Raw genomic sequence first — 16,539 nt, 5'->3', positions numbered from 1 at the left:
TGCGCTCCCCCAATTCTGACCTCTTGCACATCCTCGATTTTCATCTCTCCACCATTGGCGGCCGTGCCTTCACCCGCCTACTCCCTAAGCTCTGGAATTCCCTCCCTAAACCTCGCCACCTCCCTACCTCTCTCTCCTCCTTTAAGACACTCCTTAAAACCTACCTCTTTGACCAAGCTTTTGGTTACCTGTTCTGATACCTCTTCATGTGTTTCGGTGTCAAATTTTGTCTGATAATCGTTCCTGTGAAGCGCCTTGGGATGTTTGACTATGTTTAAGGCGCTTTATAAATGCAAATTGTTGTTGTTGTGAGTGATAGCAGGCTAACCCCCTCACAGATGAGCCTGATCCTGTGCTGGTGTGATCTACACACACATGGACTTCCAGTAAGTGCCACTGGTCAGTAATCAGGCACCTAATTTTCCATCCATTTAAATGAATCCACAGAAATCTCAGTTGCTGCGGGCTGTACTTTCCGGACCAGTGCTCCCTGTGCGAGCCATTCCTCTCCGGGAGCATCTATCAGAAACCTGCCCTATTGGGAATTCAGCACAGAGGTCAGCAAGGCACACGGGATTTTCTACCCATGAATTCATAGAATTACGTAGAATTTATAGCACAGAAACAGGCCATTTGGCCCAACTGGTCTATGCTAGCGTTTATGCTCCACACAAACCTCCTCCCTCCCTACTTCATCTAACCTAATCAGCATAATTTTTGTTAGGCAAGGGTATTAAGGGTTACGGAACCAAGGCGGGGGTGGGGGAGGTTAGATGGAGTTAAAATACAGGTTAGCCGTGATCTAATTGAATGGCAGAACAGGGTCGAAGGGCCAAATGGCCTACTCCTGTTCCTACGTTACTATAACCTTCTATTCCTTTCTCCCTCATGTACTTATCTAGCTTCCCCTTTTAATGCATCTGTGCTGTTCGCCTCAGCTACTCTGTGTGGTAGCGAGTTCCACATTCTAACATTTTAACCCATTTTAATGGAAGATCCTTCACAGTCCATTGACCCTCTCGCCCAGATTCCTGTTGGGTGTTCTTGGCGGTCGAAGTTCTTTATGATATTCTTACTTGACCTTTGTTTCTCTTGTTGTTTTTGGGGGGATTTTTTGATACTATAATTTCAATACTTTTTTCGCTGTTTGTTTTTTTTTGTGTTTTTTTTTGGCTACTTTTTGCCTTTTTCTCCTGCTGATTTCTGTTCTCTCCCCAGTTTTGGTGTGATAATAAGTTTCCTGCATAAAATTTAGCGCACTAGAGTTTTTAGTTTTGATCAAGAGGTTGCAGAGTTATGCACAAGTGTTGCTTGAAGCAGTGATGCGATCACAATGAGCTAAGCAGTTTGCCATCGCAGGCAATGGACATTTTAACAAAAGCAAAATACTGCAGATGTTGGAAATCCGAAATAAAAACAGAAAATGCTGGAAACACTCGGCAGGTCAGGCAGCATCTGTGGAGAGTGAAACAGAGTTAACATTTTCAGGTGGATGGCCTTTCATCAGAACTGGAAGAAATTAGAGGTTTAACAGTTTTTAAGCAAGTGTAGAGCCAGGGAAAAGTGGGGTGGGAGGAAAGAACAAAAGGGAAATGTCTGTGATAGGATGGAGGGCAGGAGTGATTAAATAACAAAAAAGGGATGATGGTGCAAGGCAAAAGGAGGGTGGTAATGGGACAAGTAAAGAAACAAAAGATGGGTCTAGAGGAGCTGTAAATGGTAACAGCAGAACTATTACTAGCACCTGCTGTCTGAAAAAATAGGAGCAGTGTTGAATTCAGTGTTGAGGCTAGAAGGTGGTAAAGTGCCTAATGGGAAGATGAGGTGCTGATCTTCGAGCTTCCGTTGAGCTTCATTGGAACAATGTAGGAAGCCGAGGTCAGAGAGGGGGTGGGACGAAGAATTAAAGATGGACATTTTACGTTAGTTGACTCTCCTAGTCAGCAGTGCGGAAGACTGACTTGTATTTAATAATTACATTTGCTGTTAAAGTGATTAGATGGTAATGTGTAGAAAGCTTTTAATTTACAATGGCATCATAGCCTGAATTGCCTTGAGCTAAAGCTCGATTACATGGTTTATAATTAGGAGTAGGATTCCGCTAACATTTCCTTCTCAACTTCTGTGTGTCTGCATTTCTTTTGTGTTTGGATCAATTAAAAATTGCATGGAGGTGCTCACTGAAGGATTGATTTTAAAACCTTCTTAAATATTATGCACCAAAGTTTTTATGTATAGATAGATCCTAGCCCAGAAGAATATGTTTTATATTCTGACAGCTAATGAAAATTCAGAATCTACAACCTCCAATTTTATTGCCAACATGGAACCACTTCCCTCCTTTGTAGTGACTGTTCCACCGAGCTAGTTTTTAAGCTGAGTAAATAATGTGAGGACCATGTGTGAGTGTGACAGCTCATCGTGTTACTGTATTATTTAGTTGGAGTTAAAGCTACACTTGTGTATATATTTTCTTCTAAATTAAAGGATTGAATATTGACTCCACTGTGTCAGCCAATGAGTTGGAGGCGGGGCAGGACTTGAGAGTCGAAACTACAGCAGAGTCTCCCGAGTACAGCAGGATTATTTCTCCAGCAAAATGCAATGAGTGGAGGATAGTTACATGATACAATTTACATGCTTCAAATCAATCCCAGTCACTTACAGCAGTGCGATCTCCAGGCGTGATTGATGGGGGAATTACCCAATTATCTGGCTGGGAATAGTGGTGTCAGTATCTGCAGCCTTGTATATTTGCATTTATTGACTTTGGAAGTGCTACAGTGCAGGTTTACCAGGGCTTAAAGGGTTAAATTATAAGGACAGGTTGCATAAACTTGGTTTGTATTCCCTTGAATATAGAAGGTTGAGGGGTGATCCAATCGATGTGTTTAAAATGATGAATGGATTTGATAGGGTAGATACAGAGAAACTATTTCCTCTGGTGGGAGAGTCCAGAACAAAGGGGTCATAACCTTAAAATTAGAGCCAGGCCATTTGGGAGTGAAATCAGGAAGCACTTCTTCACACAAAGAGTAGTGGAAATCTAGACCTCTCTCCCCCAAAAGGCTGTGGATGCTGGGACAATTGGAGCTTTCAAGACTGAGATAAGATAGATTTTTGTTAGGTAAGGATCTCAAGGGATAGGGAGTGAAGGTGGTAAAATGGAGTTAAGGTCAGCCAAATACTGGGCTTGGGGGCTGCTCGAGATTGAAAATCTAAATAATTGTGCTTTTACTACAAATAAAATTAGTAAGTCAGTTTTGAGCCTGAAATTAACTTGAGTCTGGTGCATTGGTGTGTCTGTCCTTTGGAGCTCAGATTCTTGTGAGTCCTGAGATCTGAGCAGCGGCAGAAATCCAAGAGCTTGCAGTTTCTGGATCGTAGGGCATGCAAGATTTGCCAACGGAGAGCTCAGTGAAACCACTGAAAGTGAGAACGACTCATCAAAAGTACCCCAAAACCTTTCACGCTGAAGTCAAACTCACGATAATCCATCGATGGTGGGAAATACAGGGCAAATTTACAAAAGAGTAATAACATATTAAAAGAAGGAGGAGTAAAGACTAACAGTCCTGCCAATGCTCCCCTGGTCAGATAGATGGTGCGACCTTGGTCCGTTAGAAGATGCAACCTTGGTCCGTTAGAAGATGTGACCTTGGTCTGTTAGAAGATGCGACCTTGGTCCGTTAGAAGATGTGGTCTTGGTCTGTTATATGGTGCGACCTTGTTCCGTTAGATGGTGCGACCTCGTTCCGTTAGATGGTGCGACCTCGTTCCGTTAGATGGTGCGACCTTGTTCCGTTAGATGGTGCGACTTTGGTCCGTTAGATGGTGCGACCTTGGTCCTTTAGAAGATGCGACCTTGGTCCATTAGAAGGAACGACCTTGGTCCATTAGATGGTGCGACCTTGGTCCGTTAGATCGTGTGACCTTGGTCCATTAGAAGGAACGACCTTGGTCCATTAGATGGTGCGACCTTGGTCCGTTAGATCGTGTGACCTTGGTCCATTAGAAGGAACGACCTTGGTCCGTTAGAAGGAATGACCTTGGTCCGTTTGAAGGTGCGACCTTGGTCCGTTTGAAGGTGCGACCTTGGTCCGTTTGAAGGTGCGACCTTGGTCCGTTTGAAGGTGCGACCTTGGTCCGTTTGAAGGTGCGACCTTGGTCCGTTTGAAGGTGCGACCTTGGTCCATTAGAAGGTGCGACTTTGGTCAGTTAGAAGGTGCAACCTTGGTCCATTTGAAGGTGTGACCTTGGTCCGTTAGATGGTGTGACCTTGGTCAGTTAGAAGATGCGACCCTGGTCCATTAGAAGATGCGACCATGTGCACCACGCGCCCCAAATTTGGCAATGAACCGAAGGTATCGGATCACCAGGTCCTTTCTCCAAAGCCAGTGGAAGATAACCATGTTGGCAGAAAGGCAACCTCTTCAGTAAGGTCAAAGTTGATGAGAGCGCACTTGGAGCTGAGGTCTGACTGCCCAACTCACGTCACATAAGAAAGGCAGTAACCTGGGTCTGAAGCTAATCTAACACCCACAGTCCATTAACCTACTGCACCACTCAGCCCTGGCTTTTAATATTGTCACGATGCTGCCTGTTCTCTTCGCAGGGACAGATGTAATGGAGTGGCTGCTTCAGCGCCTGCAAATTACAGATGAAGGTAAGAATTCTGACGGGCATCTGTGCAACATCTGTTACATTTTTATAGAGCCTTTTCCCTCCTCCCCCCCCCATAACTCAGTCAATCCTTCGCACTGTAATGTATCCTGACCTTTACTTCCCCCCAATAATTAACTATTGATTGTTACTCCATGGACCTCCATCCTCCATTGCGGATGTCGTGAGGCATCGACCACAGTGGAGACCCAGGACCTACAGCAGCTGCTGTCAGTGAAAGAGGAAATGGTTCTGATGAATGGTCCCATCCAAAACCCTGGCCTAGCATTCTGGTGATCCAGCTGCTGTGCGTTGCTTCCATTTTCTGTTCTTATCAATCTTATTACATTCGTGTGGAGCAGATTAGGGCTCTGGCGAAGGAGCTTCCAAAGCCAATATCCACTGAACGAGTCGCAACACAAACCTACAGATTTATTGTAACAGATTGAATCACGAGAGATTTTATATTTACAAATAAGGTGGCAGATTCAACTAGATTTGCACCTTAGCAGAGGGGAAAGATTTGGTGAGAAACCTGTGAAGTATATATGTGTGTATATATATATATATGTGTGTGTGCATATATATGTGTGTGCATATATATGTGTGTGCATATATATGTGTATAAATATATGTGTGTTTATATATGTGTATATATATGTGTGTGTGTATATGTGTGTATGTATGCGTGTGTATATACATATATGTGTGTATATATAAGTGTGTGTATATATTATGTATGTGTGTGTATATATATATATATATATATATATATATAATGTATGCCTGTAGTGTCTCTTTTATTACATTTAATTCTTGTTGCTCTAATATCTTCACACTGGCTGACTGTTGTGTTTCACTGAATTGATTTTTTTAGAAGGCTACATCTTGGGAAATATGATAGTGAAGCTTGGTTACATCTACCCCTTACAAGATCCCAGGAACTTAATCCTCCGGCTGGACAGCAGTCTTTACAGGTTCCAGGTAAACAAACCCGTTACCACTAATGGAAAATTAACATATGCAGTCTGTGGTGAACTGATGAAGTTTGTTCCCTAATGTAGACTCAGTGACCAGAGGACGCAGATTAAAGATAATTGGCAAAAGCACCAGGAGGAGAATATTTTTTTTATGCAGAGAGTTGTAATGATCTGGAACACACTGCCTGAAAAGGTGGTGGAAGCAGATTCAATGGTAACTTCCAAAAGGGAATTGGATAAATACTTGAAAAAGAAAAATTTGCCGGGCTATGGGGAGAGAGTGGGAGTGGGGTGGGGGCGTGGGACTAATTGGATAGCTCTTTCAAATAGCTGGCTCAGGCACAATGGGCCGAATGGCCTCCTTCTGTGCTGTGAAATTCTAAGATCCAATGCTGGTTACACAGGGAAATTTCCCTAGATCGTACTGAGCTTTGCTGGCAAGCCCTGAATTCTTCCATGATGTGGCTCAGAATACTGCTCTCAGTAGGTACCAGTGGGCCTGTTAGATGCCTATCTAGTGAGATTCCTGAGGTAGTTGAGAACCTCCCCAGGACATACCCCTGAAACTGTTGCCAGTGGATCTGTGTTTCACCCCCAAATTCTGATGCTCCTAGAAGGAGCAGGATTTTCTGTGTCAACATAGATATGCCTTGTGGTTTTGGGGTTAAACCGGATTAAATCCGATAATTACCCCCAGAAAAATGAATTCCGAAATGAGGGTTAAACCCAATAAAACCTGGGAACATCCGGAGGAGGAACTCAGCGTCCACTCTCCTGCATGTTTCAGCCGCGGTCACTGGTTCATAACCAGGAGCAGGAATCCTAGGCTGATTTCTTTCCCCTTCCAATGAGGACCAATTGTAGCTCCCCTACTGCCACCCAACTGGGATCAGTGAGTCATCACAGACTGAGAATCAAGCCCGGGACCCTTCTGATTCTCTGCAGTTCTACGTCACACTGGGTGCTGCATACACCCACTGAAACCACAGCTTTCAACTCTCGTCACTTGTATATTGCGTATGTGCTTCTAACCAAGTCTGCCCCATTGGCACGTGATCTAAACCCCATGAAACTGCCCTGGATAAATATTCATTAATAAGTAAGCACACGGGTCTGCAAATGTCCTGACTTTATTCTGTGAATGATTTATTGTTGGATATGTTCGAGCAACTTAACAACAACTTGCATTTATATTGCACCTTTAAACTAGTAAAACGTCCCAAGCCGCTTTACAGGAACGATTATCAAACAAAATTTGACACCGAGCCACATAAGGAGATATTAGGACAGGTGACCAAAAGCTTAGTCAAAGTGGAAGGTTTTAAGGAGTGACTAAAAGGAGAGAGAGGTAGCGAGGCGGAGAGGTTTAGGGAGGGAATTCCAGAGCCTGGGGCCTAGGCAGCCGAAGGCACGGCCGCCAATGGTGGAGCGATTAAAATCGGGAATGCGCAAAAGGCAAGAATTGGAGGAGCGCAGAGATAGCGGAGGGCTTAGGGGCTGGAGGAGGTTACAGAGATAGGGAGGGGTGAGGCCATTGGAGGGATTTGAACACAAGGATGAGAATTTTAATATCGAACGGGAGCCAATGTAGGTCAGCGAGCACAGGGGTGACGGGTGAACGGGACTTGGTGCGAGTTAGGATACGGGCAGCGGAGTTTTGGATGAGCTCAAGTTTACATGCTAACAATGACAAACTGTTTGAGGATACGTTTCTTGTGGTCTCAGGGTGCTTTTATATTTACAATTTATCCCATCTTCATCTGCCCCAGTAGCCTGTTCGTATGCGTTTTCTCTGATCTAAGTTTATTTATTTTAATTCTTATATCTTTAAATCCTATGCAGACTCCGTACTTCTGGCCCACCCAGGAATGGCCAGCTGAGGACACAGACTATGGTAAATATCTTTATCAAGTGATCTTCCCCTTCCCAAACTCTCAAACTACCAACAATAAGGTAAATCGATTAATGCTAAAACATTGGCTTGTACTTTGTGACGGGTTTAGCCAACCAGTTTGTGCATGTCCTGTGTACATGGTGTATGTGATCTGGAAGCCGAGAGTGTCAGGTGGATATTCTCAGCAACAGAGGAGCCAGTACCTGAGAGCTGTGCTGGTGATGGAGGAAAGAGTGTTTGTAGTTCTCGAATCATTGAATTGGCTCTCTCGCAATCTGCTGACTCTCTACGCAGTCAAAGGTCGAAAAGGCGCTTTTGCCTTATATGGGTTCTGTCGACTGCAGGGACACAGTGCTCCCACAGCTGATGGCAGTTAACGTCATTAAAGTAAACGTACTCGTGGTGTGTTGGTTGTGTCTCAGCGGGTAGCATTCTTGCCTCTGAGTCAGAAGGTTGTGGGTTCAAGTCCCAACTCCAGAGACTTGAGCATAAAATCATTTCCTATATCAGCCCACTGGAGAGCGGAGATAACAGATGATGCAAATGTGAGAGAGCAGTGCACGGAAGTTGTGTTGATCTCCCCAAACCTGGATTTAAAGTGTGCAGTCTTGCAACTCATGCTTATTTTATTTCTGATCTAGTACGGGAATGAGAAAGAAATGTGCACTAACCATCAGCTACCAGTATCATACAGCAATCTAATTGATCATGAGCCCTGTAATATCAGTGCATTTTTAATACAATGTGGTCCCTACTGCTAAGCACTCCTTCTTATAGGACCCTGCCTGGGCAGCAGTGGCTTGCAAACCAGTAAAGCATCCAGGATTAATATGATGTCACCAATCGCAAGGCGTTTCATGAGGCTCAGTGGCCATGTTTACGGCTGTGATATAGTCACTACAGGTTTATTGGGCGATAAATCAATATCTGGTCACCGGGAAATAATCCAGTCAATACTTACTGTAAAGTAATGACTCATGGGAGCTCACAACCCATGGAAATAACACAAGTACGTCTGGCACAATATGCTGTGGCTCCTGTTAGATAAAAGAAAGAAAGGGGTAATTATATAGAAAGGAAGAAAGAGCTTGCATTTATATAAAATCCTTTCACGACCTCAGGACGTCCCAAAGCACTTTACAGCCAATGAATTACTTTTTGAAGTGTAGTCACTGTAATTTCGGAAACGTGGCAACCAATTTGTGCACAGCAAGGTCCCACAAACAGCAATGAGATAAATGACCAGATCATCTGTTTTTTAGTGATGTTGCTTGAGGGATAAACATTGGCCCAGGACACTGGGGCAAACTCCCCTACTCTTCTTCGAAATAGTGCCATGTGATCTTTCACATCCACCTGAGAGGGCAGAGGGGGGTCTCAGTTTATCATTTCATCTGAAAGACGGCACCTCCGACAGTGCAGCACTCCCTCAGTACTGGCATTGGGAGTGTCAGCCTGGATTTTGTACTCAAGTCTCTGGAGTGGGTCTCGAACCCACAACCTTCATGACTCAGAGAGTGCTACCCACTGAGCCAGGGCTAGGAAAAGGATTTTGGAAAGTAAGGATTGTACCTGTGTTGAATCGAGCCGTATGGACCAGGAGGGTCCCAGGTTCAAAGCCTGGTTTGTGTTGACTCAGCTGATCTCAGCCAGGCCGGCAGTTTAGGGGGCATTACAGTTTGGCATCAGTAGCTCTGGGCTAAGACGGGAGGGGGGGGCAATCTGCTGGGGTTCCAGCTCCTGATTGACATATGCTGGATAATGAACACGTGTTCATTCTGGATGGGGACAGGCCCAGGCTGGGTTGTGATGCTCCCTGTGGTCGATGAGCCCACTGACACTTGCTGTCTGTGTCCACACATGAAGGATGGCCTTTGGGCAAGATACTCGAGGGCCTGGTGACCTGTACCCCAGCATCAGTCAGTATCTGCGAGACAGGAAGGGAGAGAATAGGGGGAGACAAAGAATTGCTGTGTAAACAGAAAGAAAGAAAGGCAGACTTGCATTTCTATCGTGCCTTTCACGACCTCAGGACGTCCCGAAGCTCTTTACAGCCAATGGATTACTTTTTTGAAGTGTAGTCTCTGTTATAATGTACAAACTCTTACGCACTTTCTTTCATGTTATGAAACAGTTAATCAATTCATAACATTTTTTCTTTAACAGCAATTTATTTAGCAAAGAAAAATATGCGCAAAAAAGGTGTAATGGAAGAATATGAAAAGGTAAGACTTGTCAAATTCTACTTTAACACAATGTTCAATGTGTAAGTCACAAGAGTTTAAAGCTATTTACATGCTGTAAACAAGCTGGGATTGTTAATGAGCGAGTTAAAGAGAGATTCGGGAAGCTTAAGGTCCAATTCCTCCCCTGCGCAGCCCCCACAGTTTCAGCTTTGGGCCTCACACATGATGTTTTCCAGCTGGGACCCATTCCACCACTTTCTGAGCACCATGATCTTGAGCCAGAAAGTACACACACGTAGTTCCCTTGCTGTAACACACCGTCACTGTACACCCTCCACAGACCCTGTCCTCTCAGCTGATACCCCCAGTACCCTTTTGGCACAGGCTATCACTCCAGGACCCTGCCTCTGCTTCTGTACCACAGTTTAGCCGAGTCCTTTGGCACAATCTGCCTCTTAAGGGCAGACGTCCAACAGGCCCCCGGGGGTGATGTAAAATATGTGTCAAAGGCCATCCATTTGAAGTCTGTGCCAGTCAATCACGGCTTGTGTCACCGTAGGATATCGGGAGGAGTTTAACGTCTCTCCCGGACGGCGTTGCTGGGATCACGATTCCACACAAGTCAGTACAAAAAAAAAACCTACTTCTGTTGACTTTCAGACAGCTCAATCACACAGCAGATTATCTGCGGCCACGTGCGTGGGTGAACTCAGGCAGTGTGAGTGAGCACTGGGAACGAAGCTGTGTTTCTGGTTAGTTCACGAACTGCCCCTCCCTCCTCTTGCCATTGATTATGGACAGGGGTTGCCAGCTCTGATTAGACGTATTCCTTGAAGTTTCATCATATGACCACCCGCCTCCAACTGCCCTGCCCGATCAAACAGCCTTTTCTCCACCCCCCCATCATAAATATTATTATAAATAATAAACGAAAACGTTCAGAGAAAAAACGCACCATGTTTTTTAACGCTCTGAAGATTTTTCTCCCAGATTGCTCGCAAAAGTGTGGTATCAATCTTTAAGCCCCAGGACAATCCTGGATGGTTTGCAACCTTAAAGAAACTGCTCCATTACCACATATTCAAGAGAATGAGAGCAGAGGCATTTAAAGGATGACGAGGGGGGTAAGGATTTGTGTGTTCAATTTTGGTTTTTAAAAATTTTTTCTTGAAGGAATCTTACAACCTCTTGAACAAAAAGATCAATCACAAGTGGGACTTTGTCATCATGCAGGCGAAGGAGCAACATCGGTAAGTTCAGGCAATTGCTGAAATCATCACTCATCGACGTTCAATCCCTTCTTACCCAGACAGCACTTGGTGCCTGGGAATAAGGACAACGGAACTGTAATCAAGTCGAGGGGTTTTCAGATTACTTCATGGGGTAATTATATAGAAAGGAAGAATGAACTTGTATTTATATCACGCCTTTCAAGACCTCAGGACGTCCCAAAGCGCTCGACAGCCAATGACGCACTTTTGAAACGTAGTCACTAGTGTAATGTAGGGAAACGCAGCAGCCAATTTGCTGAGTGTTTCCAGCATTTTCAGTTTCCATGGTATTTTACTTTAGTTTTTTTTAGTGATGTTACATAGAAACATAGAAAATAGGAGCAGGAGTAGGCCAGTCGGCCCTTCGAGCCTGCTCCGCCGTTCAGTGTGATCATGGCTGATCCTCTATCTCAATACCATATTCCCGCTCTCTCCCCATACCCCTTGATGTCTTTTGTGTCTAGAAATCTATCTCGCTCCTTCTTAAATATATTCAGTGACTTGGCCTCCACAGCCTTCTGTGGAAGAGAATTCCACAGGTTCACCACCCTCTGAATGAAGAAATTTCTCCTCATCTCAGTCCTAAATGTCCTACACCATATCCTGAGACTGTGACCCCTCGTTCTGGACCCTCCAGTCAGGGGAAACATCCTCCCTGCATCCAGTCTGTCTAGCCCTGTCAGAATTTTATATGTTTCAATGAAATCCCCTCTCATTCTTCTAAACTCGAGTGAATACAGGCCGAGTCGACCCAATCTCTCCTCATACGACAGTCCTGCCAGCCCAGGAATCAGTCTGGTGAACCTTCGCTGCACTCCCTCTATGGCAAGTATATCCTTTCTTAGGTAAGGAGACCAAAAATGCACACAATACTCCAGGTGTGGTCTCACCAAGGCCCTGTATAACTGCAGTAAAACATCCTTGCTCCTGTACTCAAATCCTCTTGCAATGAAGGCCAACATACCATTTGCCTTCCTAACTGCTTGCTGCACCTGCATGTTTGCTTTCAGTGACTGGTGTACAAGGACACCCAGTTCCCTTTGTACATCAACATTTCCCAATCTATCGCCATTTAAATAATAGTCTGCCTTTCTGTTTTTCCTTCCGAAGTGGATAACTTCACATTTATCCATGTTATGCTGCATCTGCCATGTATTTGCCCACTCAGTCAACTTGTCTAAATCACCTTGAAGCCTCTTTGCATCCTCCTCACAACTCATGATCCCACCTAGTTTTGTGTCGTCAGCAAACTTGGAAATATTACATTTGGTTCCCTCATCCAAATCAGTGATATATATTGTGACTAGCTGGGGCCCAAGCCCAAGATGTTGGTTGAGGGATAAATATTGACCCAGGACACAGAGGAGAATTCTCCTGCTCTTCTTTGAAATAGTGACCGTGTGATCTTTTGCGTCCACCTGAGAGGGCAGATGGGACCTCGGTTTAACGTCTCATCTGTTTTAGTGATGTTGGTTGAGGGATAGGCATTGTCCTGAGCTGGCGATGGGGAGCGTCGCCCATCAGCAACGCGGGCTCATAAACCGTGAGAGTGAAGCCTGAGGAATTTACTCGTCACTCGTGCAGAGTTGGGGCCCGCAGAGCAACACTTCCACTTGCAGTCTCGTCTGGCGGGAGCGCTTATTGGCAAATCGCATGCGCACAGCTCGTGGTTTCCAGTTCATTAATTTTAAAGGGCAGAAAATCGTAGGCGGCCCGTGCGTGATTTCCCAGTAGGATGAGCGAGGATCCACACCAAGACCCCGCGAGAGGACAACTTCCCTTCCTTTAGGTTGTGTGCGTGTAATGTAAATAATGGCCAGCAGAGGGGAGTGCCGAGTCACTATAAAAACAGGAAACTTGGGGTGCATTGCGGTCTGGGCTGTGTGCAGCAGAGTTTTCATGGCCCAGCTAAAGCCTAGAAAGCTCCCGAGAAAGAAAGAGCTGGTGTTTCTATAGCACCATTCACAACGTCCCAAAGTGTTTTGCAGCCAATGAAGAACTTTCTGAAGGGTGGTCGCTATTGTAATGTATCAATGTGCAAGATCCCACAAACAGCAATGGCCAGATAATCTGTTTTAGTGATTTTGATTGAGGGATAAATATTGGGCCAGTACACCAGGGAGAACTGAGAGGGCAAATAGAGCCTCAGTTTAACGCCTCATCCGAAAGACAGCACCTCCGGCAGTGCAGCACTCCCTCAGTATTGCACTGGAGTGTCAGCCTGGATTATGTGCTCAAAGTTTCTGGAGTGGGACTTGATCCCATGACCTACTGACTCGGAGGCGAGAGCCAAGCCACAGCTGAAACCCATAAATATGTTTTGTTCTGAAGATCTCTCGCAACAGAGTCCTTTCAAAAAGAACCCACCGCACATTAATTTGAACCCTCAAGGTTACTCTGAAGCCCAGGTTTTTCTGAGATCGCACTGCTCAGGCCATTTTGGGCTTCGAACAGCTACTAAAAAAAGGAAAGGCTTTTGACCGCCAGTAAGATATTGTGCAATCTGTAATCATACCCGATGCTGCAAAATTAAAGTAAGAATTAATAAAACATGCGTTAGAAGTTGCACTCCAGAGACTTGAGCACATAATTTAGGCTCACACATTAGTGCAGTACTGAGGGAGTGCTGCACTGTCAGAGGTGCCGTCTTTCCGATGAGACTTTAAATTGAGGCCCCCTCTGCCCTCTGGCACTATTTCGAAGAAGAGTACAGGAGTTCTCCCCGGTGTCCTGGCCAATATTTATCCCTCAACCGATCTCACCAAAACAGATTATCTGGTCATTTATATCATTGTTGTTTGTGGGATCTTGCTGTGCGCACATTAGGTGCCGCGTTTCCTACATTACAACAGTGACCACACTTCAAAAAGTACTTCATTGGCTGTAAAGCGCTTTGGGACGCCCCGAGGTTATGAAAGGCGCTATATAAATGCAAGTCTTTCTTTCTTTCTTTCCTGCTCCAGTAAACACTCCGTCAATATCAGCACAAACTTTACCCAGAGGCCCGATGCAGTGAAGTTTGGCGCCTGTTATTTCTAGAAATCGAGGCTGCTTGAAAATCGTTCACAGTAGGACAACAATTCCCTTTTAAGAACTCTGAATCAATATTTGGGTTATGAAAGACGAGACTTAGTGAGCATTCCGGGCTTGTTCCCAAAATTCCTTCCTCTTGTCCAATTCTGCTTGTTTTTTTCTTAAAAATTACTTTAATTTAAATGGCGAAACTCTGACGACTTTAATGAGCAGACTGGATGGGATCGATTACAGAACCCGACTGTGAGAGGGATTTACATTAGCATATAGATGGTTGAAATGACAAGATTAATCTTTAGACCCCGGAGTTGAATGACTGAATTCCCCAATGGTGTTAATTCATCTGCCTTACGCTGTCACAGCCTCGATAACAACGGCAAAAGAAATCTCTGCAGCGCTCCCCGCCCTCAATGCAGAGGGACATCGCAAGACTTTACAGTGAGGCGGAAGAAACAGCAGAAGTGGGGGAAAGGGAAAAAGAGGGACTGGGGCACGAAAGGGAAGGGTCTTCAGGGGGCCTTTTGAAGGCAGGGAGGGGAGGAGACAAGGTCGAGGTGCTGGGGAGGGAGTTGCAGAAGGAGGGGAGCAAAGTGACTAAAGGAGTCGGCGGAGTGGGAGGAGCGGGGAATAGATTTGTTGATGTTGGAGAAGCTGAGCCTGTGGGCGGAGATCGCAGAGACTGGTTGCAGCAAGGCCAAGGGGGGGAATCCAAAGGTGGGGGTTAGGACCTTAAAGTCAATGAACCGGGGCACTGGAAGACAGCGGAGTCTCGTGAGTGCTGAGGTGATGGTGGGCGGGATACTCTGCAGTGTTTGGGCTGAGGACTTCCTGTGCAGGGCTGAGGGAGTCCTGCATTCTCAGAGGTGACGTCCTTCCCGATAAGGCATTAAAAGCAAGGCCTGCCCGTCAGTGTATTTGTTAAATGAGTTGTGTTCCTAAAGCCTGGCCTCAGGGAACTAAAGCGTGTGGAGTCTCTCATAGAATCATGGAAAATTTACAGCCGTTCGGCCCATCGTGTCCACGCCGGCTGAGAAATGAGCCACCCAGCCTAATCCCACTTTCCCGCATTTGGTCCGTAGCCCTGCAGGTCACGGCTCTTCAGGTGCACATCCAGGTATTTTTTAAATGAGTTGAGGGTTTTCTGCCTCTCCCACCCTCTCAGGCAGTGAGTTCCAGACCCCCACCACCCTCTGGGTGAAAACATTTGTCTTCATTTACGTTCTAATCCTTCTACCAATCACTTTAAATCTATGCCTCCTGGTTATTGACCCCTCCGCTAAGGGAAATAGGTCCTTCCTATCCATTCTATCTCGGCCCCTCATAATTTTGAACACCTCAATCAAATCACACCTCAGCCTCATCTGTTCCAAGGAAAACAACCCCAGCCTATCCAATCTGTCATCATAGCTAAAATTCTCCAGTCCTGGCAACATCCCCGTAAATCTCCTCTGCACCCTCTCTAGTGCAACCACATCCTTCCTGTAATGTGGTGACCAGAACTGTACGCAGTACTCAAGCTGTGGTCTAACCAGTGTTTTATACAGTTCCAGCATAACCTCCCTAATTGAAGCAGAAACAGAAGATTAGCAGGTCCTGCAACCGTCTACAGCACAAACCTGCCCCTAATTCACCTCGAATTGGCAATGTCACAACTGGCCTGAAGATGGTTGCTGTGGGAACGGTACATAAAATGCCCCACTGGTGTATTAGGAGGTAGCATTCTGCGTTTGGGGGCTGAAGCATGTTTTGGGCAGCAGGGTGGAGGCAGTTCTGCTCGAAGGCTGAAACCCCCGGCATGGACATCCCCCAGTTTGACGAACATAAAAAAAATTAAAACGTAAAAAAATAATACGTAAAGGGGGAGAAACAAAAAAGGAACTTTTAAAATTGCGTTTGAGGTAATTTCAATGTTAGCTGAGGGCCGATGACACAGTCAGCTCTCTGCTGAAATGACAACTAGTGAGTGTGCAAATGTGAAAAGTGTCAGGGCAGGCGGACTCACACTGCTGCCCACAGTATAATGGTGGTCAGATGTGTTCCAGAAAAAAATTGTTGTATAAAATACTCCTTTTGTTTCCCCCTCCAGGGCAGCTAAAGAACGTAAGAAAGCGGACAGGTTCGTTCTGGACTGTCAGGAGAGAGCCTACTGGTTGGTGCACAGACCTGCAGTAAGTACTGTTTCCATATCAGTCATGTGTCAAGGAGTGTCTCAAATATGATCACATTTATCCCCTAAAATAATGAAAGAACTTGCATTTATATAGCGCCTTTCATGACCTCAGGACGTCCCAAAGCACTTTACAGCCAATGAAGTTCTTTTGAAGTGTAGTCACTGTTGTAATGTAGGAAAGGCAGCAGTCAATTTGAGCACAGCAAGATCCCACAAACAGCATTGTGATATTGACCAGATAATCTGCTTTTAGTGATGTTTGTTGAGGGATAAATATTGGTCAGGACACCGGGGAGAACTCCCCCCTGCTCTTCTTCGAAATAGTGCCGTGGGATCTTTTACG

The 16,539-nt window shown here is 45.3% G+C and overlaps 1 protein-coding gene across 1 annotated transcript in view; it reads left to right on the top strand.

The window, feature by feature from the left end:
- Positions 1-16,539, top strand: part of rgs9b (regulator of G protein signaling 9b) — an 85,652-nt gene that overhangs the window by 31,443 nt on the left and 37,670 nt on the right. Inside the window, exons 3-8 of the mRNA XM_068004482.1 lie at positions 4,616-4,666; positions 5,540-5,646; positions 7,485-7,536; positions 9,703-9,761; positions 10,896-10,972; positions 16,113-16,194. Of these exons, the coding sequence (XP_067860583.1) occupies positions 4,616-4,666; positions 5,540-5,646; positions 7,485-7,536; positions 9,703-9,761; positions 10,896-10,972; positions 16,113-16,194 (428 nt within the window). The remainder of the gene's footprint in view (positions 1-4,615; positions 4,667-5,539; positions 5,647-7,484; positions 7,537-9,702; positions 9,762-10,895; positions 10,973-16,112; positions 16,195-16,539) is intronic.

This window comes from Heptranchias perlo, chromosome 23 (assembly GCF_035084215.1).
Source record: "Heptranchias perlo isolate sHepPer1 chromosome 23, sHepPer1.hap1, whole genome shotgun sequence".
NCBI classification, from domain to species: Eukaryota; Metazoa; Chordata; class Chondrichthyes; order Hexanchiformes; family Hexanchidae; genus Heptranchias; species Heptranchias perlo.
The sequence above is the reverse complement of the archived record's forward strand: the minus strand, read 5'-3'. Positions and strand labels throughout refer to the sequence as shown.